This window comes from Solea senegalensis, linkage group LG17 (genome assembly GCF_019176455.1).
Source record: "Solea senegalensis isolate Sse05_10M linkage group LG17, IFAPA_SoseM_1, whole genome shotgun sequence".
NCBI lineage: Eukaryota > Metazoa > Chordata > Actinopteri > Pleuronectiformes > Soleidae > Solea > Solea senegalensis.
The window spans coordinates 20,932,807-20,957,711 of NC_058037.1; the positions used below are offsets into that span (position 1 = coordinate 20,932,807).

General features: G+C 45.0%; 1 protein-coding gene across 1 annotated transcript; it reads left to right on the top strand.

Moving 5' to 3' along the window:
- The first annotated feature begins 3,229 nt into the window (after window positions 1-3,229).
- hivep2a (HIVEP zinc finger 2a) lies at window positions 3,230-24,282 on the top strand. Its single transcript, XM_044049850.1, has 5 exons — window positions 3,230-3,407; window positions 10,351-10,403; window positions 22,248-22,335; window positions 22,422-23,655; window positions 23,744-24,282. The coding sequence occupies exons 4-5, from the start codon at window positions 22,665-22,667 to the stop codon at window positions 24,280-24,282; spliced, it is 1,530 nt and encodes a 509-aa protein (XP_043905785.1). The 5' UTR covers window positions 3,230-3,407; window positions 10,351-10,403; window positions 22,248-22,335; window positions 22,422-22,664.
- Window positions 24,283-24,905: the final 623 nt, after the last annotated feature.

Below are 24,905 nucleotides of genomic sequence, written 5' to 3' on the forward strand. Positions count from 1 at the left end.
AAAGAGGACAAATCAGAAACGCCCTGGAAGAAGTGGGTGTGTGTTTGCCTGTGTCTCATTTGCATATAAAGGGACCATGCACGAAAACCGAGCGTTCTGAAAGGGGCGGGTTTAGCAGGGTTATTGAACTGCTATGATTCTTCATCCTTATGGTATTTTGACCAAAGCATGTCACTAACATGTTCATTAGGACACCAGGGAACTATTTTAATGGGGGAAATAGGGTATAATATGTCCACTTTAAAACTGTAAATCTCCACATGGTGTTTATGTCTGGAATCAAGTCTAGTCTATCAAGTCTACACAGTCGCGTTGGATACTTTGAAAAATGTAAAAAGTCGCAATTTGAAAAATCGCTTTTTCGCAGTTTAATTGTTCTAATACGATGCAAAATGAGAAAAGAAATAATGGAAACATTGTCACAGAGTAGTTAAAGGTGCAGTCTGTAGAATTAAGGGCAGTCTCTCAAGGGGACTTGAATACATTTTCCTTCATTCATGGCGTCTGGGCCGTCCTGGTTCAGTTTTTGGCTGAGCTGAACGTGTGTGTGTGTGTGTGTGAGGTGAGGTGAAGTGATGTGATTCAGGCCTCGGGCTCCGGATGTGTTTGACTCTGACACTTCTTTTCTTCCCTGATCCCTCCCTCTGTTCTCGCTCCCTCGCTCGCTGGCTCCGCCCTCGTGCTGAGGGATTATTTATTTTCAGGCTGCGAGTGTTTCACATTTGATCAAGTATTTATGTAAACTGCACTCTCGCTGCTCAGATACTCACAGAGTCCCTGACTCAACAGCTGTTTCATAAGCAGCAGTTGCTGGTGTGCGTGAGATAGCTGATCGTCAACAATAAAGCTATTGACGTGCCCTTTAAAGGGACGTGTGGTCATATGAAGTTCACGTCTTTATCTCACTGTGAGACAGACTTTTGTAAACCACTCACTCTCCCACACCAAAGCCCATAGAGAAAATCAGTGCTTTTATCTGGCAGGGACACAGGAGCTGCTGGTCCTCTGCTGCCTCGTGTGGTCACATTGTGTCACTGAGGGACATCCGAATAAAGGATTTTAAAAGCCAAAGTGACAAAATAAGACATTTGAATTTAGTGATGGAGGCAGCAGTGGATCAACAACTCTGTTTGTGTGATGTGAAAATCACTGATTTTTTTCTATGGGCTTTGGTGTGGGAGAGTGAGTACTTAACAAATGTTAATTCACATTTGGAAAAGGCTTTTAAATGACCATATTTCTTTTGTCGTATGGGGTAAACCCTGTGCTAAGTGGCTAACATATGTTTAACCTGTGTGCCCATACAAACACATTTAAACAACAACAACAGAACTATTCCTTTAACAGAATGTTTACAATCGCAGGTTTGTGCTTAAAGATAATGATGAAAAAGACATGTGAGGTTAAACAAGAGAACTATTTTTAGACTAACAAGCTGCACATGTACATAATTCATAATATTCTGTGTGTGTGTGTGTGTGTGTGTATACATGGTCATACATTATACATAGTGTATACATCAGCGTTAAACCAGGCACAGGCTGCATCGAGATGAGGTTTGCAAATATACTGCAATGTTTGTGACACACACACACAGACAGACAGTAAGTGCATACCAGCACTGACCTCAGTTTGGCCCACTGTGAATACATGAATAATATCATGAGTTCATGTTTTGTGTTCCTGTTGGCACACACACACTCACACCTTAACCATAGCAAATTAAAACACCTAACCCTAAACTTAACGACATTTCATAATAACCATAACCAGTTCCTCAGAAATGAGGTCTTGCCTCATTAGGACCAGGTTTTTGTTTCATGAGGACTTCTGGTCCTGACGAGGTCAGTTTGAGTTCATCTGAGCCACAGCTAGACCTCGACGTCAGCGCTCAATTCTTCTGCTCTCCTTAATTGTCCTAGTAAACAAACACCAATAGGAAACGATAGGTGGTGTTAACATTTCGTATGTGGTGTTAGCATGTTGGCTACCACGTACCACTTTTTTCTCTTCGTCCGGGACTTCATAATGTTTTTGTTGCCGTTGTCTCGTTCTTCTGTGATTTACCGCTATTAGCTGGCTACGGTAGCATAGCTAGGCATCATGGCATTGGTGTTTGGTGTTAGCAGCTACATTTAGCTCATGTTAGCCGCTACAGTAGCCAATGTTAGCAGTTAGAGTAGCCCATGTTAGCAACTGCAGTAGCCCATGTTAGCAGTTACAGTAGCCCATGTTAGTAGCTACAGTAGCCAATGTTAGTAGCTACAGTAGCCAATGTTAGCAGTAACTGTAGCCCATGTTAGCAGCTACAGTAGCCAATGTTAGCAGCTACAGTAGCCAATGTTAGCAGTTACAGAAACCCATGTTAGCAGTTACAGTAGCCCATGTTAGCAGCTACAGTAGCCAATGATAGCAGTTACAGTAGCCAATGTTAGCAGCTACAGTAGCCCATGTTAGCAGTTAGCCCAGTTAGCAGCCAGTAGCCCATGTAGCCCATGTTAGCCCAGCTACAGCTACAGTAGCCCATGTTAGCAGTTACAGTAGCCCATGTTAGCAGCTACAGTAGCCCATGTTTCTGTTCGAGGTGCAGATGTTAGCACTGTGGCTAAGGTTAGCAGCACATGTGCAGAGGATCCTGATCAAAGGTCAACTCAGACTTGCAGTGTGGCTCAGTGGTAGGGAAGTGGGCTAGTAACCAGAGGGTCGCAGCAGGTCAAAGGCTGCTGGGGTGCCCGTGTGTGTGTGTTTGACTCTCACTCGCATTATCTGAGTGTGTTTGGGTCGAGTCAGGATGTCGATAAACTGCTGCCTCACCTCTAGTTTATTTTCTACGTGTGTGTGTGTGTGTCGCTGCAGGAGTGCTGTGTGTGTTGGCCATGCACTTCCTCCCACTCTGGGCCCTGACATCTATTTCTGGCTCTGCGTCACGCCTGGGCTTTACTCCTGTGGCAAGAGGAGTGTTTCTCTAGGGCTCCCACTCTGCTGTACACACTCACACACACAAGCACACACAAGCACCTTCCGTCTGACACACACACACACACACACACACAGTCAGTTAGATGTAAACACAGAGTGTGCGACGCTGACACACGAGCCGGAGCGGCTGAAGGATGTTCTGCTGACAAACGACGGACTGAGACTTTAAACTTCACCCCGGGGTCTGTGTGTGTGCGTGTGTGCTTGCGTGTGTAGGTGTGTGTGTGTGTGTGTGTGCGCACGTGAAACAGAGTAAGTAAGAAAGAGAGTGAGTGAGGAAAGTGTGTGTGTGTGAGTGAGACTGGTCGGTGCGTCTGTTACCGTGGTAATGAAAGCAGGCAGTGTGAAAACGAGGAAATGCTTTCGGAGATAAAGAGAAAGAAAGAGAGAGAAAGAAAAAGAGAGAGAGAGAGAAAGAAAGATGACAGGTCAGTTCACACATCTATATTCTATCTAGATCTATCTATCTGTCTATCTCTCATCTATCTATCTGTCTATCTATCATCTATCTATCTGTCTAAATATCTATCTATCTGCCTGTCTATCATCTATCTATCTATCTGTCTAAATATCTATCTATCTGTCTGTCTATCATCTATCTATCTGTCTGTCTGTCTGTCTATCATCTATCTGTCTGTCTGTCTGTCTATCATCTATTTATCTATCTATCTATGTGTGTGTGTGGCTTGTTGCCACCAGGCAGGGGGGATGTCCTCGTCCTCTGTTGTCGTGGCGATGCAGCAGCCGTGAGTGACAGTGTGTGTGTGTGTGTGTGTGTGTGTGTGTGACGGGTGGCGGTGACATGAAGCACTTCATTAGAAACCCACTCATCCATTCATCTACACACACACACACACACTGGTCAGCTGACTGTCTCACACACTGGTGTCAGTTCCCTCCATTAAACGAGGGGAGACACACACAAACACACACTGACCTTGAAAACTATTTCCTGTCTCATTTATGTCATTTATTCTTCTTTTATCATCCATTTCCTGTGGTGTTTGTTTTGTTTATTTCTTCTCCCTCCGTCTCTCTCCGTCTCTCTCTGTCTCTCTCTGTAATATATGCGGCATCACTTTTTAATTCTCACAGGCTTTTATTTTGAAATGTGTGAGGGAGTTGTCACCCACGTTGTGTCTATCTCTCATTTCTTCTCTTTCCTATTCACTCTCAATAATTGGGGATGACTTTTGCTTTTTCTCCTCTTCTCATTCCTCTGTCCTCCTGTCTTTCAGTCTCTGTCTGTCCATCACCTTTGTGTAAATGTGTGTGTCAGAAGAGTGAGCGGTGGTTTGTGTTTGTTTGGACCGAGAAAAGGAGACAGACGGGCACTTCAGTGAATACTGTTGGAAAAGACAAATAAAGACACACACACACACACACACACAGAGACAGACAGCGTAGGACGTCCTGCTGTCCAGGCCAACTGTGTTAAACTATTTTTCCATTCACAAATTCTCAGACAGTGAAGTGAGCAGATCCTGCCTTGGTATGTGTGTGTGTGTGTGTGTGTGTGTGTGTGTGTGAGACCACAGTTTATCTCAGCAGAGGCAACGCTCTTCTCTTTAATTGTGTTTTGTTGACTGTGTCGTCGTTTCTCGTTATTGTTTACAAACGTTTGGTCCTTTAGCTTCTATTAGCGTATGCCGCCACCAAACTGATTATGAAACGTCAGCGATTTTTATCGATTGTTCTCACAAACTCGTATTGCTACGCTTTAAAAAACACTTTATTGTCTAAATGCTTTAAATCTGCCCTCAGCAACACGATCCTCTGGCAAAGCTCCTGTCCATCGCTGCTGTTAGCACTCTGGTAACAGCAGCTGCTAAACTGCTAAACCGTCACATTAGCCAGTGTGTGGCTTTAGTGTTAGCTGCTCCTGCACCCAGGCATCACAACATCAGTGTGGATTGGTGTTGGATGTTAGCCTCTGCTAGAGACAGACGGTGTGGCATTAGTGTTGACATTAGCAGCTAAGTTGGCCAGGTGCTGTGGTTTCAGTGTTTGGTGTTAGCATTGACTGCACTGCATTGACTGCACTGGTGTGTGACGTTAGCAGCTGCGGTAGCCAGCATTAGCAGCTTCTGCAGCCAGACATCGTGGCTTCGGTGTTTTGACGTTAGCTGCTACTTTAGCCAAACACTCCTGCAGCTGTGTTGGGTGTTAGCTGCTGTAGCTTGATGCTGTATCGTCGGTGTACGACATTAGCAGCTATGGTAGATGCTAGCAGCAGACAAAGAGTTGTTGTTATGACACAGATATGGTGAGTGTGGACAGACAGACATGATGATGCTAACCTCGTAGCCACACAACAGACCAGTGTTTTTTCACCCACAGCTTTTCATTTATTTGCATGTGATAAGAAAATGTCTGTGTGTGTGTGTGTGTGTGTCGTCGCCATGACAACGTTTGTTTGTTTTTCTATGATCTCTGATCCAGTGACTTTGACCAGTATCAAACAGAATCATGTTTAAATATCATTAATATTATTTAAATGACTTTCTTTCTGACATGAGGATGTGTGTCTATCCTTTCATCTGACCCACACACACACACACACACACACAAATGTGACAGGTGGCTGAATCACCTTGACGTCCACTTTTTACAACACACTCTACATTCATATCTCACACACACACACACACACTCTGCAGGTATAAGCCCCTTACACCGTCTGTGCTACACACACTGCCAGGACTGCACACACACACACACACACACACATTACATTACATTACATTACATGTCATTTAGCAGACGCTTTTATTTAAGTGCATTTAAACATTTGGGTACAAATGAGAGCTAGAAGTAAGTAAGAGCTTCAAGTAAGCCAAACTAAGTGCTAGACATAAGTATGATGTATAAGCAAGTATTTGTTTTGTTTTTTTGTCGTCGTCGCCTTAGTCGAGGTAGAGTTGGAAGAAATGTGTTTTTAGTCGGCGGTGGAAGATGTGGAGGCTTTCCCCTGTTTGGATGTCGATGGGGAGCTCGTTCCACCATTTGGGAGCTAGGAGAGTGAACAGTCTTGAGTTCTGTGAATGCCTCTGCGATCCTCTCAGTGAGGGGGCAGCGTGCCGGTTTGCAGAGTGTAGTGGGCGGGCTGGGGTGTAGGTTTTGATCATGTCCTGGATGTAGGCTGGACTGGATCCGTTTGTAGCATGGAACGCAAGCACTAGAGTCTTGAAGCGGATGCATGCAGCTACAGGAAGCCAGTGAAGGGAGCGGAGGAGCGGTGTAGTGTGGGAGAATTTTGGTAAGTTGAAGACCAGTCGAGCTGCTGCATTCTGGATGAGTTGCTGAGGTCGTATGGCACATGCACCAGCCAGGAGGGAGTTGCAGTAATCCAAGCGTGAGATGACAAGAGCCTGGACCAGAACCTGTGCCGCCTTCTGGGTTAGAAGAGGCCATATCCTTCTGATGTTGTGCAACATGTATCTGCAAGCTCGAGCTGTTGCAGCAATGTTGGCAGTGAGGGAGAGATGGTCATCAAGTGTCACACCCAGGTTCCTTGCGGTATGAGAAGGAGTTACCACAGAGCCGTAGAGGGTGGTGGTTAGGTTTGTGGTGGGAGAGCCCTTTCCTGGGAGAAAAAGAAACTCAGTCTTGTCGAGATTGAGTTTCAGGTGATGGTCAAACATCCACTGAGAGATGTCGGTCAGACAAGCGGTGATCCGTTCTGCTACCTGTGTGTCGGAGCTGGGAAAAGAGAGAATGAGTTGGGTGTCATCGGCGTAGCTGTGATAGGAAAAACCATGAGAGAGAATAACCGAACCAAGAGAGTTGGTGTACAGAGAGAAGAGGAGAGGGCCCAAGACAGAACCCTGAGGGACCCCAGTAGTTAGAGAACAGACACAGATCCTCTCCAGGTTACACTGTATATTCGGTTTTGAAGATAGGACCAGAGTAGGGTAAGTGCAGAGCCTGAGACACCTAATTCTTGAAGGGATGAAGTAAGGATCTGGTGGTTGACTGTGTTAAACACTGCAGAAAGGTCCAAGAGGATGAGCACAGAGGAGAGAGAGAGGCAGCCCTGACTCAGTGACAGCAAGAAGTACAGTTTCGGTCGAGTGACCTGCCTTAAAACCAGACTGATGAGGATCAAGATGGTTGTTCCGGTGAAGGTAGGAAGAGAGTTGATTAAAGATAGCACACTCCAGAGTTTTGGAGAGAAAAGGAAGAAGAGAGACAGGCACACACACAACCAGTTAATAACTAATCGTAACCACAGTTCAAATATTCGTCCTAAACTCAAACCAGTTCCTCAGAAATGAGGTTCTGCCTCATTAGGACCAGGTTTTGGTCTCCATGTGGACGACTGGTCCTGACAAGATCAGTGTTTATGACACACACACACACACAGCAGGTGTTCACCTGGCAAACACGGCGTCAGGATGGAGTGATGACAGAAGAAAAAGAGATGAATGCAGATGGACGGAGTGAGGGAGGAGGAAAAAGAAGGATGGAGGGATGATGGTTGAGTGAGAGGATAAATGAACGAGTGAGAATAGTTGTGGAGGTGAGTTATGGAGCAATTACAGACGAGAGGGTGACGGAGGAAGAAAGTGAAGAGGAGATGGAGGGAGAAATGGATGGAGGGTGATGTGAAGAGAGGAGGAAGAAATGAAAGCATGATGTGGGTGAAATGTGGAACAGATGGATGAGTGTCGGGGGGGGTGGACAAAAGGAACAAGTGATGGTGGAGCGCTGGAGAGGAGTGGAGAGTGTAAAGATGGAGTGGGGTGGAGTGGCTCGGTGGTTAAGATCGATACCGTGTGTGTGAAAGACATCATGGTCGCAAGTTTGACTCCACCCCTGGCTGATTGTACTCAATTCCATTGTTAGTCGCTTTGTATAAAAGTGTCTGCTAAATGACATGTAATGTAAAAGATGGAGGGATTAGGCGGTGGAGATGAAGGGATTTTTAATGAAGTTTAATAATAAAAAGGATAGCACAGAGCGACAGAGGCTGAAATGATGCTCATAGATATTTTGCAAGCCAACTCGTGAGGAGCTTAATGCTAACATTTCAGAAAAAATTAAAAAAATGATTTGTTGTGCATCTACTTCCTGTTAGCGCTCTTAATCAAAATTGTTGTAATGACACAAGTGGTAGATTTTTTGTCGAAATTCAGTTACGATAAAAACTACAACAAAATAACGCTTGTTTCATTTACATTGGAACTGGGAGCAAAGTCACCCCCCGAGTTTATCACGTTCCAGTTGAGAAGTCGGAAAAAAATATAGACACAGATGTATCTCGGGCTAGCCACTGTTAGCAATAGCAGTCAGTAACAAAGCTTGCCATGGAATTTAGCGCGTAGCAGCACATGTACGACTAAATACTGAACAGTGCGTAAGTTCGGAAAATCCCAACCACCACATAAGAAGAAGAAAAAATGTCCGCCACAGAAAACCATATAGTAGGATTCTTCGTGTTAATCATAAGTTAATAAAGTCAGCTAACACTGCCGCTGCTGTTAACACTGCCACTGCTAACGTTGCCGCTACTGCTGCCGCCGCTGCTGCTAACATTGCCGATGCTGATGCTGATGTTGATGCTGCTGTTACTGCTGCTGCCACTGCTGCCTCCAGATGACATGGAAACTTCCAGGAAATTAACTGTTTTCTCTCTGCCAAACTTTGTGTGTGTGTGTGTGTGTGCGCGCGCGCGCATGTGTGTGTGATTTTGGAATGTGGAGGCTTGTAAGTCACCTCTGATTTTCCACTCCCGCTGGGACACATCCCATTATCAGTTTTATACAAAACTAGGAAATTCCTCTGTGGTCTGTGTGTATGTGTGTATGTGTGTATGTGTGTGTGTGTGTGTGTGTCTGGCTCCTGGCTCCATAATGAGCAGAAACTTAACAGCAGAATAAGAACTGGGCATTTTCCTTCTTCTTCCTCCTCCTCTTCCTCTTCTCTGCAAAATCTTGCTGCAATAAAAAAACTAAAGTGCCAGTGTCACATTTTTCAGTTTTAGCAGCAGCAAAAATAGAAGCAGCAGCAGAAGCAGAGAGAGCAGCAGTAACAACAACAGTAACAACAGCAGTGTCAACAGTAACAGCAGTAACAACAACAGTAACAGCAGTAACAACAACAGTAACAGCAGTAACAACAACGGTAACAGCAGTAACAACAACAGTAACAACAGCAGTAACAACAACAGTAACAACGGTAACAGCAGTAACAACAACAGTAACAACGGTAACAGCAGTAACAACAACAGTAACAGCAGTAACAACAACAGTAACAGCAGCAGTAACAACAGTAACAGCAGTAACAACATTAACAGCAGTAACAACAGCAACAGCAGTAAAAGTAACAACACAGATGACATTGGTAGTTTGTGTGTTTTACACAGATGACTCTACCTCGACTACGACGACAAAAAAACCAAAAAAAAAACCTGTACATCGCACTTATGACTAGCACTTCATAGTTTGTTCTACTTGAAGCTCTTACTTACTTCTAGCTCTTATTTGTACCCAAATGTTTAAATGCACTTTTGTAAGTCGCTTTGGATAAAAGCGTCTGCTAAATGACATGTAATGTAATGTAAAGATGACAGTGGTAGTTTGTGTGTTTTACACAGATGACACTGGTAGTTTGTGTGTTTTACACAGATGACACTGGTAGTTTGTGTGTTTTACACAGATGACACTGGTAGTTTGTGTGTTTTACACAGATGACACTGGTAGTTTGGTAGTTTCCATGTTGAATCGACAGCTCAATGTCAAACAGGAATGTTCCTCTTCACTGAATGAAGACAAAAAGGAACAGATGATCGTTCTGAAAATAATTCCAGTTTATTTTTTTTACTTCCTCGTCTACAGTGAACGGAAACTTCCACACTTTTGTCTTCATGTTTCCATCTTTGACCGTGTGATTGTATACGTTTAACATGTGTAGTTTATGTTTACATTCACTTTGTTTGTGTTTTTAATGTTTTAAAACTCGCTCTCGTCTTTTTATATCGTTTAATGAACTGAACGATCGATTGATCAGAGCCAGTGTTATCAATAATGAACAGGTTGACATATACTGTGTGTGTATGACAGTGGGGGGGTGCCTCACACCTCCAGTGACCACTTCCTCCTCCACATCCTGTTTACTTCCTGTTGCGCCCGTGACCGGACTTCCTTACACACACACACACACACACACACACACACACACTGTAACTTTAAAAATAAGACACATCAACTCATATCAAATTTTTATTTTCCCGCCAAAAATTTCTTTTGTCATTTTGAAGAAAAAAACTCAAGAAAACATCAGTTTTGAATTTGTTGGAAAATAAAGGTCTCGTTATAAAAAAACTAGGATGTTCTTTGTGACTGAACGTAAACGTTTGTTTGTTTGCAGGATGACTCCATGAACTGACCTTCAGTGACACTGAGCATGTGCAGAAGCATCAGGTAGGTTACACCATCTCCATGGTTACAATAACAAACACAGACATTTTAGAACTTTCAGTAGTATTTTGACGTGTTTTTCACTGATCTACATGTGGACACTGTTGCCTGTGACTCTTCGGTGTCTGTTGTCGTCACAGTTTCGTTTGGTCTCAGCTGAAGGTCGTCAGGGCACAAACTAAAACAAACGCACACAGATATCGCGACGTGACGCTGTACGATTGTCTCATGAAGTTACCGGTGATTCTGTGATCGTTGTAGGTTCCTGTGACAGCTGCAGGTCGTTAGATTTCTGTTGTCTCAGAATTATTTTTGGATTTTGAACAACAACATAAAAACATTTGAGCTGTGACTGTGTGTCTGTGCTCTCTCAGCTGTCACAGGTTCCTCTGGTTCCTCTGGTTCCTCTGGTTCCTCTGCTTCTGTGTGAACACCGTGGTTTATTTCTGGATTTGTTCTTGGCGTCAGATCTGATTGGACAGGTTTCATCTGTAATTGTGTTGCACTGAAGTTGACGCGGCTGTTTTTCTTTGTTTGTAGAAAACGCTGAGTCGCTGCTGAGCTGCTGTCTCTGCATCGACTGATTATTTTCAACGTTTGTCTCTAACTGATCTACCCCTGAAAATTACGACTAGAAAAGAAGCTGAAATCAGAAATCTTGCTCCCTGAAAACAGTAAATGATGAATAATCACACACACACACACACACACACACACACAGTTTGCTTCTTTGTCTTCATTCAAGTCCAAACACGACGACTGAGGTAAAAATAGAACCTCTCTCTAGCGTTGTACATGTTGGCTAACGGGTTTTTTTACACTTCCCCAGTGAGAACTATGGTTTTCATCAACACACACGTGAGAGTTTGTTAAACAGCGCACGATGATGGCGGCGCCGTCACACTCCCGGTGACAGGGGGACGAGTGCGGGGACGCGGGGCGGGACAGGGGGTGCACAGCTGTCACTCACAGACATCTGTGTCAGACCAGAGGATACTTTCTGTGACCACAGAAGAAGAACACGTCCTGTTTGGTCACATGTCGTCGCAGACGTCGTATTTTCCCTCTGAGTGGCTGCAAACACAGTTGAACATCAATGCTACTCCTCAGCCACAGGGCTATTGAGGCCACGCTCCTCCGTACACGGCGATCACGTCTCACATTTGTTACCATGTCGCTGAGATAAACACAATCCATAATCTGGATTAGATCCAGATGAAAGTCAGTCTGGTGGTCGAGTGTCTAATTTTGTTCAAATCCGTTGAGTTTTGAAGGCGATGTCGATATCTTTGTTTACACTTTTTGCCACGGTAACAAGAGAAATGTGACATCATCAGTCACTCGAGTGTTACCAAAGTCTCCTGGTGACAGAGTCATGTGATCACCTACCGTCACGGAAAAATTCAGCTCGTTGCGTGAAAAACTGTAGACAGGAAGTGGCTAACAGAAGGTCAAAGGTTATGCCGATGAAAACGTGACTAAACTCGTGAGATTATAAACCTTTTTAGTTGTTATTATTACACAGTGGATGGACGAGTGAGTGAATGAATGAATGATTCATTCACTTCCTTGAAGGATTTTCAAAATAAAACACCCTCAGTTATTTCTTCCTCTACTGTCTCTCTCTCAGTCTGTCTGTCTCTGTCTCTCTGTCTGTCTGTCTCTCTCTCTCTCTCTGTCTGTCTGTCTCTCTCTCTCTCTCTCTCTGTCTGTTCTTTCTCTGTCTCTCTCTCTGTCTGTCTCTCTGTCTGTCTTTCTCTTGTCTGTCTGTCTCTCTCTGTCTCTCTCTGTCTGTCTGTCTGTCTGTCTCTCTCTCTCTCTCGACTCAGTTACATTCAAACATCCATTGTTGGCTTGTGTGTTGCCGTTGTGTTGCCAAAGCAATAAAATGCATAACAATCTGGAGCTGGAACAGTGTGTGTGTGTGTGTGTGTGCGCGTGTGCGCGTGTGTGTGTGTGTGTGTGTGTGTGTGTGTGTGTGTGTGTGTGTGTGTGTGTGTGTGTGTGTGTGTGTGTGTGCGTGTGTGTGTGTGTTTCCCATCAGGCCCGGTCATCTTCACCCAGCCCTTTCTTTCCCAGAATCCACCGCTGACTCACTTGACAACATATTGCGCGTCAGCTGTTTGACCTAAAACTTGAAATTGTCAGTGAGATAATTATTGTTTTGAAATGAACAGGAAGTTGAGTCACAGCTGGTCGTACCTGCTCAGGCCCCGCCCCCTAAAGTCCCGCCACTGCAGGTCACATGGTTCTGATCATGTCTGGGCGAGTGAACGTGGTGGTTTTTAACGTCAGAGAAAGCAGGAAGTGGTCACATTTCAGAAACTATTTCAAATAAAATTCTGCATTTTTCTCAATTTACGAGAATGAAAACAAATTCCTTATGACAGAAAAGTTGATTTATTTTAAGCTTTTATAGACCGACCTTTCACCTTTGTGGTTCATCATGAAGCGATTTCCTTCCCTTTTTTTTTTAGAGAAACTCAAATACCCAGAATGCCGAGGAGGTGATGGGTGACAAAGTGTGTGTGTGTGTGTGTGTGTGTGTGTGTGTGTGTGTCACAGCATGTGTTTCTCATCTGGTCCCGCCCAGTCCCTCAACACTGACTTCATGTTCTTCACCTCGTTCTCTTCTTTCTTTTGTTTCTGTCTTTCGTTCATTATTTTGTTTTTTTCATTATCCGCCCAAACACTGCCCCCCAGTCCTCACCCCTCCTCCAGTTTCATCACATTAACACAACACTTTGACCTCACGCTTGTGTGTGTGTGTGTTTGTGTGTGTGTGTGTGTGTGTGATGTCATTGCTCTAACTTTCCTCAGACAGATACCACGTCCATGTCGTCACCTTCTTTTCTGTCTCTCTCCTTTTCTTCTGCATCCTGACTTCCTAAAACCAGCCATAATCGGATTATAATCTGATTATGAGTCTTTATTGCGGTGTCTGTCGTCGTTGTCGTTGCCGTGAGCCTTTTGGCTTCTTTTCTCCGTATCTTCACATCTTCTAAGAGTGGAAGTGGAAACGTACGAGAAGCACTTGAAGGCAGCATCTGTCTCGTCTCTCTCAGCTCCATCATTCTCACCCGCTCAGCTTCCTGCTCTATAAATTTTTGAGCAGCTCCATTAGAGAGTGAGGTAATCTGAACACACACACACACACACACACTGTGCCCCCGAGCTAACAGGCTAATTAAGAGCAAGTTTGGACTCTTCATTAAGGCGGGGACCTGATTAATTAAAAAGTCGAGGAGGAAGAGTTTGTTAATGAGACGCGTGATTAATTAAAACCTGGGATGACAGAGAGTAACTTTAGATGAGAGGAAACAAATGAAAGACAGAAAGAAAGAAGAGGAAAACAGTGGGAAAGACTGAGAGTAGAGAATGGCTCCATGGTGGGCGTGTCTGGCGCTGTTGCCGTATTTTAAACAGAAGTAACCATCGTTTTCGTTGTTGAACTCTCTCTGTCGGGGAAACGTCTGCGGAGGAGAAACCGTCGTCTTGTAGTTTCACGACAACAAACATACGGCGCCGGACATGATGAGCGGCGTATGTTTGTTGACAGGTGCAGAGCGTCGAGGACATGACGTCACCCAGAGACAAAGCGACGGAGACACACACACATGGTTCTTTGTGTGTGTGTGTGGAGGCTGAGTCATGTGATCACTGCCATCAATGAACAAGTGAGACTTTGACAAGAATCCGTCAGCTGATTATTTCAGGCCGCGGTGGATCAGTGGCCGTGCGAGTCGGCCATGGGTTTGATTCTTACCAGCAGTGAGTGAATGGACGAGTGACTGAACGAGTGACTGAATGCAGTAGAAAATGATTCTTTAATAACTAACTTATTTTTCAACCAATAACTTGATAGAAGTTTGTTCTACAGTTTCATTCATGAAACAACAAAAGAGTATGCATGTGCATGCGTGTGTGTGTGCGTGTGTGTTGTGCAGAGGAAACTGCAGAAGAGAGAAAGTTAAAGATGCAAATCAGCAGCAGGAAATGGAACGAGGTCATTTTTTATATGCAGGTGTACTGTAGTTACTGTTACACACACACACACACACACACACACAGAACTTTAAATTCAGCTAAAATCTCACTCTGTGTCTTTTTTAAGCACAGACTCCACACTTGATATATGTTTTATGAGCCTCTATAATGGGACGCCCCCCCAACACACACACACACACACACACACAAATACAGGCAACAAAAGCCTTAATTGGACCCAAGTTTGTTTTGTGAAGCCTGACAGTGAGAGTTGTGTTTAAGTGAGTCTGATGCAACGCTGTGAAACACAAGTGTCCTCCAGGGGGCGACACAAGGAAACAAGCAAGTCAGCAAGAGAGGAGAGGAGAGGAGACGAGTAAGTCAGCAAGACAGGAGAGGAGACAAGCAAGTCAGCAAGAGAGGAGAGGTTTGGTTTTCAAAATCCCTTTATTGAACAATTAAACGAGCAAATGATTTCCATCTCTTCAACATTTTGAGGGCTAAAGAAAAAGAGAAGAAATCAAATGTTTACAACTAACTCGCCATCTGCACGCACAAAACAAAGAACTTCCCCTCCAGCCCAGGATTGAATGAAGGTTAGTAGGTGTGTTCCACCCGCAGTCTGGCTTTCAGCAGACCTTTTAGAACCTCCACAGGTTCTACACTGCCTGCAATCTGGAGCCGGTTCTTGCGTGATAGCCAGATAGTTTTGCAGAGCCAGAGATGTAATTGATTAGGGTATGCACAGTCTTTTTTTTGCACAGTAAATAAACAAAGGAAAAGAGAGAACCTCTCCAAACCCATGAAACCAACCTTTCAACAAATCAAATCGAGGTGTCAGTCTCACTCTGCAAACAGAAAATACACCCCTCCCCTACATCAGGATCAAGGTGTGCTCTGTGTCTGTTTGTGGCTATTGCACCATGCATAATCCTCCACTGGAGGTCAGCTTGTACAGGGACCGCCAGCTGCCTGTTGGGGAAGCTTCTGGGCCAAAAACCTGGGCCCACCTCGACTCCTGTACCCCTGCCAGAGAGTTCAGATGCAGTGGTGTGACGCAGTTTTTCAAAGTTGTCCAGATGTGAGGTGGTGAAAGACAGCAGCTGATTTCCTCCCTCCTGCCAATCCCCCAGGGCTGGGGTGAGGCCGTATTCTGACCCCTCACTCCACTGGTCACATAAGGTGCAGTTTTCTGCAAACTCTCTCAGGCTTTTGTTGCTGTTGTCTCTTAAAGACGTGACAGACGTCATCCTCGTTAGGTGTCCGAGCTTTGTGCATCCAGCGTCCCTGAGTCTGGCTCTGAGATTAGCCGACTGCAGTGCTTTGGTCTTTATGAGTTGAAGAACAGAGGTTCCTCAAACAAGCCCGGAGTCTCATTGATTTTCCTCGATGTGTGAAACATCTGCCATGCCTGTAGCACCGAGGTGTAGAAGGGCGTCAGCCCGGTGAGGTCCGCTTCCGGAAGAGGTGCTTGTCGTAAGCAAGCCTTCCGGGCCTCCTTAACAGCAAACGAGCTGTGTCACACCGGGGATCAAAGGTAAAAAGCAGCTTTTGTGCAGTCTGTAGTCTGAAAGAGGCAACCCTCGACTTTAAGTTTGTCAGCCCTTGACCGCCTTCAGCAATGGGCAGGTAGAGGACAGCTGCTCAGATCCAGTGTTTCCCTGACCAAAAACAATCCACGATGGATCTCTGGACTTCTTCGATCAGGCCTGTTGGTGCCGTCAGAGCAATCAGTTTGTGCCAGAGTGCCGAGGCCACCTCTATATGACAGCTGAGGTAGCAACCATTTCCATTTAGACAACTGAGCACACACCTTTTCCTTCACTCCCTCCCAGTTTTTTATGAATCCCTCAGTACCTAAAAACACTCCCAACACTTTTAACTCCCCCTGTCCTACCCACAAAGCTCTGCTTTTGGCCCAGTTCACGTGTGCAGACGATGCTTGCTCATGGACAGTGAGGAGATCTTGTACATACTGAACTTCTTGCTGGTTGACCACAAGAATGTTTACATCATCCGCATATGCAGAGATGGCCGGAAAACCCTGATCAGTTCCAAAAGCCCCAGGTACTGAGAGCCCGCTCTCTCAGTATGCACAGCAACGGCTCAATGGCGAGGCTGTACAGCTGACCTGAGAGAGGACATCCCTGCCTTATACCTCGCTTTACCGGTATAGGTCGACTCAGCCCTGCACCCATCTTCAACAGGCATTGTGTATTTTTATACAGTAAACTTACCCAAGCCAGAAACCCGTCACCAAAACCAAACCCTTTTAGTGCAGAAAACAAATCATATTTGTTTTCTACACTAAAAGGGTTTGGTTTTGGTGGGCTGTCAGGGCCAGCAGGGCCTTCTCTACTGGCCCTGACAAAATCAAAAAAGTATTTTTTTTAAATTATTATTATTATTTTTAATAATCAAATTAATGTGTGTCTGAATTCAATTACTTTTTCAGTATGTAATGATTATATTTCCAGAAAGAATTTGGTTATTTTTTGTGATGCTCAGCTGGATTTTCCATATGTCATTAAACACATCATAGCTCCGTGGACCTGCTCTAGTAGTATTGCTGGCCTTTCGTTGAAGCTGCCATTTCCTATTTGGTTATAACTTTGACTGAGATGTGTCATCAGCCAATCAAAATTTGATGCATAGTGACAGAACGCCCCAGGCCCAGAGATGTGCCTGGCGCTCGTTGTCATCAACGACGAAGAAGGAACATCATTTCCGGTAGTTCAAGTGATAATGATAAATTTATAACATGTTTTAGAAGTGGTGAGGACAAAACTGTTGATCATAAATAGTGCCGGGGGCGTGTTCCCCGCGTAGCTGACGCCTATGCTTATGTGGAAGCTTGTTTTTGTGTCATATAGTGGCTTGACATAACGCAAGATGTGGTGGTAATGATGCAGTAGCCTATAGATGCGCAGTGGTGTGCGTGTGCGCTATGGTTGTTGCAGATCAACTGTCTCGTGAATATAGTAAATATAGTGCATAATAGTGTGTTTGTGTGTGCTTTTTTTACTGAAGGCCCTGACTGAATCCCCACGGTACGCTACTGCAAATATGTGTGATCCACCCTGTCAAATACCTTCTCTTGGTCTAGAGATAAGACACCAACACGTCACGCATAGTCCTGTCCGGTACGCAGTATGTTTGGTCTGGGTGTATTACTGCCTCCAGAATGTTGTTGAGTCTGTTCGCTAAGACTCTGGAAAGCAGTTTGTAGTCAGTGCAGAGAAGAGCGACTGGCCTCCAGTTTTTCAGTAAGGCCAGGTCGCCCTTCGTCAGTAACAGTAAGAGCACTGCTTGCTGGCAGGAGACAGGAAGTTCCCCCGTCCTGAAACACTCCTGTAAGACTGTATGAATATCAGTCCCAAGAAGTCTCCAAAAGTGTTTGTAAAAATCAGGGCTCAGGCCATCGATCCCTGGTGCTCCCTTGGTCATCTCCTCCAAAGTGAGTTCTGAGTGGAGAGCTGCTTTCTCTCCCTGGCTGAGCTGTTGAAGCCCCACAAGAAGCTCGTTCCGGCACTCTGTGTTACAATCTTCTGCCCCAAAAAGGTTGGAATAGAAGTCCATTGCATGGCTTCTCATTTCGGCTGGGTTGGTGGTCACTCTGCCTCCCGGGAGCTGAAGGCAGGTCATTTGTTTCCTTTGGGCAACAGATCTTTCAAGGTTAAAAAAGAAAGAAGTAGGAGCATCCATGTCCTTGAGCATCAGGAATCTCGATCTAACCAGAACCCCCTTTACTCTCTCCTGCAGGTAGGAGCTCAAACTCAACTTTTTCTCCTGCAGGAGTTGGCCTGTGGCGGGATCGGAGTTTAGTTGTAAATAATCTTCTATTTTTTTAATGTTTTCTAGTTTGAGGACAGCAGCATTGATGTTAGCGAAATGTTGACAAAAAACATGTCATTGTGTCTTCCCTGTGTTCCACCATTGTTTTAAAGAACAAAATTCTGCCTTTCTCGATTTCCATTGTTGCCAAAAACGCTCAGAGGACTGACATGAGCCTATTGTTAAATGACCAGTGTGACTTTTACTCCTGGAATTGACTAGAACTGAAGTGATACCAACCAGGCTTATTTTTCTGCATGGGAGTCTAAGACAGAGATGTTTTAATTTAATTTTAGATACTTTATTAATCTCCTTAAGGAAATTGCATTGTGACCCATCCTAGAATTAGGAGCAGTGGGCTGTCACACTGAGTAGCGCCCGGGGAGCAATGGGGGTTGGGTACCTTGCTCAGGGGTACCCAGCCCTTTCATCCTGGTGGGGACATGAACCGGTTACAAGCCAAGTTCCCTTTCCACTTGGCCACAGGCTGCCCAGATGAGGATCAAATGTAGCCTGGTGGCATGTGTACCGTCTTAATCCTCCATGAGTCCAGTAGGTCCAGCTGTGACATTGTACTTTTAAGGGTTTGGGATGATAGTGGGTGGGGTTCCTCCAAACCCAGAACTCACATGCAACTCACATGACTCACATGCAAAACTGAATCCTTAAGAAAGCCCTGAGTCCAAACTGCAGATCTAAAGACCCTGAAACTGAGCCATTAACCCAGAACTGAGGTAGATTTGCCCCCAAACCAGAACTGAGACTCAGTCTAAACCTCAGGTTCAGACCTAGAACATGGACTTGACCCTGCAGAAGACCAACAACTGCACCAGGACCTGAAACAGTTCTGAGTTCAAGTACTCTTCAAACCATTTATTCTCCAGGAATTTCAGGGAAAAAATAAAAACTTTCCAGGTTTTTATTTTTGACAGACGAGACCCCGTGTTTGTGAGGAACTTTATATTTAATCTATATATAAACCGGCTGAGTCCAGGATCCAGGTCTGACAACCAGAACCAGAATCAGAACCATCCTCAAAACAAATGCTGCTTCTTCTGCTCCGTCCCTCTGTGTCCATCTCACTTCCTGGTGTTTTCTGCAAACTGTTATGGAAAATGTAATTAAGCTACACACACACACACACACACACACACACACACACACACACGGGACTAACTCAGTAATAGTTTCAAGGCTGGAGAAACAGTCCTGTGGAAAATATGACTGCCTTCTCTTTTCCACTGGCAATTTACACCAACAGCCTGTTTTCCCTCCCTCAGCCCCTCACCCCCTTACCCTCTCTCCCTCTCTTCATCTCCATCTCTTTTTTGCTCTCTCCCTCCGTTAAATGGAAACATGTTGCTCAAACAGCCACAGCTGTGGAAGAACTGCTGTTTTGGAAAAGAAAACTGTAGATACAGTGTGTGTGTGTGTGTGTGTGTGCATGTGCGCGTGTGTGTGTGGGTGGGTAGTGACACGAACATGGACTTCTTTAACCGTCTGAACTGATGCTGGGTCACATCATGTTTCCCATGTTAACCACCGCGTGTGTGCGCATGTGTGTGTCCTTACATCTTCAGAGCAGCTGTGACACGGTATGTGGTTTTTTTTTTTTATAAACATACAAATACTTCAATAAACCAGAAAAACAATAAAAAGTGGAACCCAAATTTAAGGTCAAAGTTCAGGGTTAATGAGGTACGGGACGCAGCCAATGCTGACTGCATATGTGAGCGCCCCCTGCTGCCCAAAACCTACCTGAGACTCAGACTTTATCTCACTGTGAGACAGCGTTCTCCAACAAGAACAACTCACTCTCCCACACCAAACCCCATAGAGAAAATCAGTGATTTTAGCTTGCGGGGACACAGGAGCTGCTGGTTTACTGCTGGTCTGCTGCTGCCTCGTGTGGTCACTTTGTGTCACTGAGGTTGATGTGAACGAAGGATTTCAAATGCCGAATTAAACTAAAATACATGTTTACAATGAGTGATGGAGGCAGCAGTGGATCGACAGCTGCTGTGTGCTGTGACGTTAGAATCACTGATTATCTCTATGGGGTTTGGTGTGGGAGAGTGTCAGAGAGACATTGTGTGGTTTTCGCAGCTAATACGGTTGTGACTAAACACACACGCGCGCACACACACAAACATTTCCAAAATGAGAACTTTTTTTTTTTTTTCATTGAACTGAATTTTTTTTTGAGAGTTTTTCCGTTGTGTAACTGAGGGTTTTTTATTTTTTACAGCAGCAGCAAAAGCAGAGTAACCTTGGCTCGCCAAGAACTTCCTCCTCCCACACACACACGCACACACACACACACACACAGTCACAGTAATTGACTGACTGCCTACCTGCTGTAAATCACTGTCTACAAGCTGCACTGTGTGTGTGTGTGTGCACGTCCCGTCGTTCACACACTCGCCCACGCCTGCGTCCACATCCACGGCTGAAAATAATGATTGACAGCTCTAAATTAAAACAAAACACCAGATGAAATGATGAGTGTGTGTGTGTGTGTGTGTGTGTGTGTGAACCTGCAGCCTCCTCCTGCCACTGCCATGCCTTGGTCAACGGCAGAGGAGGTGCATTGGATTCCTGCACTTGAACCTTGACCCTGATGTAAAAGGGGCGGGGCCTGTGTGAAAAGTGCTGAGTCAGTGTGTGTTTTTATTTAGCGGTGAAATCTGTCTGTGGTTTGTTTTTATTTTTCCTAATTCTTACTCCTGTTCTCTTGTTCCCTCATCCCTCATTCCCTCATCTTCATTACTCCCTCCTATGATTCCTTTCCTTGACGCCTCTTCACTGATGTAGTCGCTAGTTCTGTTTTGGTTTGAGTGAAAAATCTGTTTAATCTAATGAATCTGATTGAGATTAATTTGTGTAATCTGTTTAATCTGATCAGATTACCCTGCGCTGTGATGCATTCACTCACTCATCGACCACTGAGGAGATGGCCCTATTCCAAGTGTGTGTGTGTGTGTCCTTGTTTCCTCACATGCATACTTGTTTCCTTGCTCCTAAGTCCGTCCTCCTCTTTCAGTTTCCTTGTCAAGGCCTTGTTCCATTTCTTTGGTTTTTGTCGCCTCACAGCTCTTCTGTTTTATATCCTTTGTGTGCCATTTCTCTCCTAGCTACCTAGCCATCAGTGTCTGTTGTGTCCTTACTCCCTTATTTCCTCTTTGTACACCCTGGTCTCTATGCCTCCTTGTGTCTGTGCTGTCTGTTTCTTTTGTGTGTCGACTTCAAGCGTTCCCTCCTCTCTATGTCTCCTTCTTTCCTTCCTTCACTATTTTATCTCCTTTTCATCCTTTTGTTCCTTCCTTTTTCATATTTTCTTTTTGCAAGTATGTTGCTACACACGCACACACACACACACACACACATAGAGAGTCTTCAGGATGGAACAGCCTCCCACACACACATTCACTCACTCACCCTTCTGTTGTGAGTACATGATTCACACCCCCACACTTTTCTACCTCCAGGGTTTTGGAGACAAACTTACGTGTGTGTGCGCACTTGAACTGAGCATGTTACCCAAGTTAGATGACGACGACAGCAGTAGAGGAAGGGAAAGGTGCTCTTGCACCGATGACTCGCACACTTCTTCTTCTTCTTCTTCTTTTTCTCGTCTTCTTCTTCTTCTTCTTCTTGGACTCGGCCTTTTCTCTCGGACGCCCACACACATCATGACTCTCCAGCGTCACTTCCGCAGCACTATTTATAAGCCTTTGTGTCTTTTTAGGAACAGCGTGGGTTTGCTTTGCATCAGTGAGTCACTGAGTGGAGGGAGGAGGTGGGTGAGAAAGAGGGAGGGAGGGAGGGAGGGTCGAAAAGGCAAAAAGCACAGTTGGATTCCGGCGTGAAGGAACTAACTGAGCAATCAGTGACATTTATATTTGCACATTAGGCTTCTTAGGTTCTCTTCCCCTTTATGTGTTCTCTCTCCAGCAGAGAGCGAGGCGGTGTGCACTGCACCTGAAGACCAGAATTTAAAAAAAACTCTCCTTTGTTTTGCTGCAGGTGCTTTTTTTTCTGTGAGAAATCTGAATGAATGAGCGCTGAAGCGGCAGCAGAAGAGGATCCTCGAGCACTTTGGCTGAACAGAGAAGTTAGTGTTGGTCTTTTGTTAACATTTGTTTATTTGAAGCCTCTCTCTCTCTTCACCTCAGAAATATACTTTTCTGTTTTCCACAGATCATTCAAAAAACAGCACACAGAGACAAAATGGACAGAGTAGAGACACATTTCTGATGTCCTCTCCACGCAATCAGTCCATGTCAGCAATGGACGGGCACTTCCTGTTTTTGTGAACCTGTCGGCAGCCGTCAAAGATTCAGCTACCATGTCTTGTAGTTTGGGGGACTGGTAGCCCTCCAGGATTTGCCCTCCCTCCCCCTCTCTCCCAACCTCTCTGACCCGCAGAAGAGCCTCTTCAAAATGGAGGCTCGAGAATCGGCTGCCGTTGGGCACAAGACCTCCGATCAGGAACCAGTGAAGGAGAAGGTGCCTCTGCAGAGAAAGTGGGTGTCTGAGCCATCTGCAAACACCAAGAGTTGCACCTTTGCTGACCCAGATTTGACACACCGGGAAAGTTTGCCCGGTGGTGCCAGTGTGGGATCAGCACCTCAGCAGAAATACGCAATCACGGAAAATTCTAGAAAGCTGCTATCCGGACCCTCTGCAGTTGGGGCAGTAGGAGGCCCACCATCTCAAGACCCCCAAGGGCCCTTTGCTCAGGGGTTTCAAAGGGGATACTCCTACCAGCTGGGCCACCCATACCCTCAGCACCCCCAAACTGAGCGCTTCCTCTCAGGAGCCAAACCCCAGCCAGGCCTGGAGCCTCATGCCTGGCCTTTTGCAGGCCAGTTACCCTCTGATGATCTGTATCCAGTAGGATACGCAGGACATACTCACCCTCATGGGGCCGGTGCAGGGAGGTTTCCCCGACAGAAATCTCCCAGTTTACCCAGCTCCTTTGGACAGTATTCTCAGTCTGGCCCTGAGCCTGGAGATGAGGGGTACAGCAAAAAAGAGCAGAAGCCTAAAAAGCCAGGTAAGTACTTATGTCGCTACTGCGGGCGAGCTTGTGCCAAGCCCAGTGTCCTGAAGAAGCACATCCGCTCACATACTGGAGAAAGGCCATATCCATGTGAACCTTGCGGCTTTTCCTTTAAAACCAAGAGCAACCTTTACAAGCATCGCAAGTCCCACGCTCACGCCATCAAGGCTGGACTCGTACCATTTTCAGAGCTAGCCGTGGCCCGTGGTGGGGACTTGGATCACGCGTCACCAGTGGGTGAGGCTGAGGTTCACTCAGATGGAGAGCAGAGTACAGACACCGACGAGGAAGGTGTGGAGGGCCCTACCATGCTGATGGACAAAGACAGCCCCATCCCGCAGATCTCCTTTGAAGCTGACAAGAACACAGGTAAGAGTTTGACATTTTTGCATTGAGAGTGCATTGACTGTACCTGTTCTAAGTCACCGCCAACACGTCTGTCTTTCCTACTGCTTAGGGGGGGCGGAGCCAGCATATGCAGACTCGGCTGAAGAGCTGCCCGTGGGATCTATCAAAGTGCCTATTCTCATTGTTCCCAAACCTGGGGGAGTCCCCTCCACGGGTATGGAGTGCCCACCCTTTCAGGACATAAAGGGCTCGCATCACATGTTGGTGTTGCAGGTCGGCAGAAAAGCACATTCCCTGGATGACTCCCCAACCATCAAGCAACGCTTGGCACTGAGGCTGAGCGAGAAGAAAGGCCAGGATGTGGACTCTGCCATTTCCCAGTCCCTGAACCTCCTCAGTCCTCACAGCAAAGGCAGCACAGACTCTGGTTACTTTTCACGCTCTGAGAGTGCAGAGCAGCAGATCAGCCCCCCAAATACTAATGTCAAGACATATGAAGAGATTATGTTTGGCCGTTCTTGGTACTACAGACCCAATTCCAGATCCAGACAGTCTATCACAGTGGGAATGGCAGGAGCTGACCCAGCTAGTCTGGCAACTTTAAAGCAATCAGGTGCTATTCTGAACATGGGGAAAATAGTTTCTTAATTGTATAGTAAGTGTTTGCATATGTATTTTGTATTATATTGTACATGTATTGTGTGTTGTTGTTTTTGTTTGTTTTCTTTTCTTTTCTTTTTTAAATTGTAATGTTATTGTCTTTTTCACATCATGGCCAGGGGACTACAGATGAAAACTAGCCTTCTGGCTAATTCTGGCTTTTTTAACCATGTGTAATCATGTGGTCTATGAAATTGCACTGTCCCCTTTTAAATAAACTATTCAATAATAATAATAATAATAATAATAATAACAGATCTTTTAATAAGTTGTTTTTTATTTTATTTATCAAGTAGCATCTTCATATATTTTTTTGTATATATATATATATATGATGAGCTGTTGTGACTCTAAGTGTATAAGTGTATGTAACTAAAATAGAACGAATAAAAAGTGCCGTACATACAAAAACAAAATGACTAGACAGATGCAGCTCCCCCTTGTGGCATTTCAAAATACAACACATGGTCTATTTTCAAGTCACTCATGTGAAATATTAACCATTTTTCACAGAAAGGATAAAACAGATTGGAATGGAAATTCACTGCGATCAATTCATGATGAGTGCTTTTGTTTATTTTTTACTGACTACACATATGAAGACATAAGAA

What these genes read in the sequence shown, in the direction of transcription:
- hivep2a (XM_044049850.1), top strand. Translation starts at nt 22,665, where the DNA reads ATGGAGGCTCGAGAATCGGCTGCCGTTGGGCACAAGACCTCCGATCAG. An exon ending in TGAAGCTGACAAGAACACAG is followed by an intron (nt 23,656 to 23,743) that starts GTAAGAGTTTGA and finishes CCTACTGCTTAG; the next exon opens with GGGGGGCGGAGCCAGCATAT.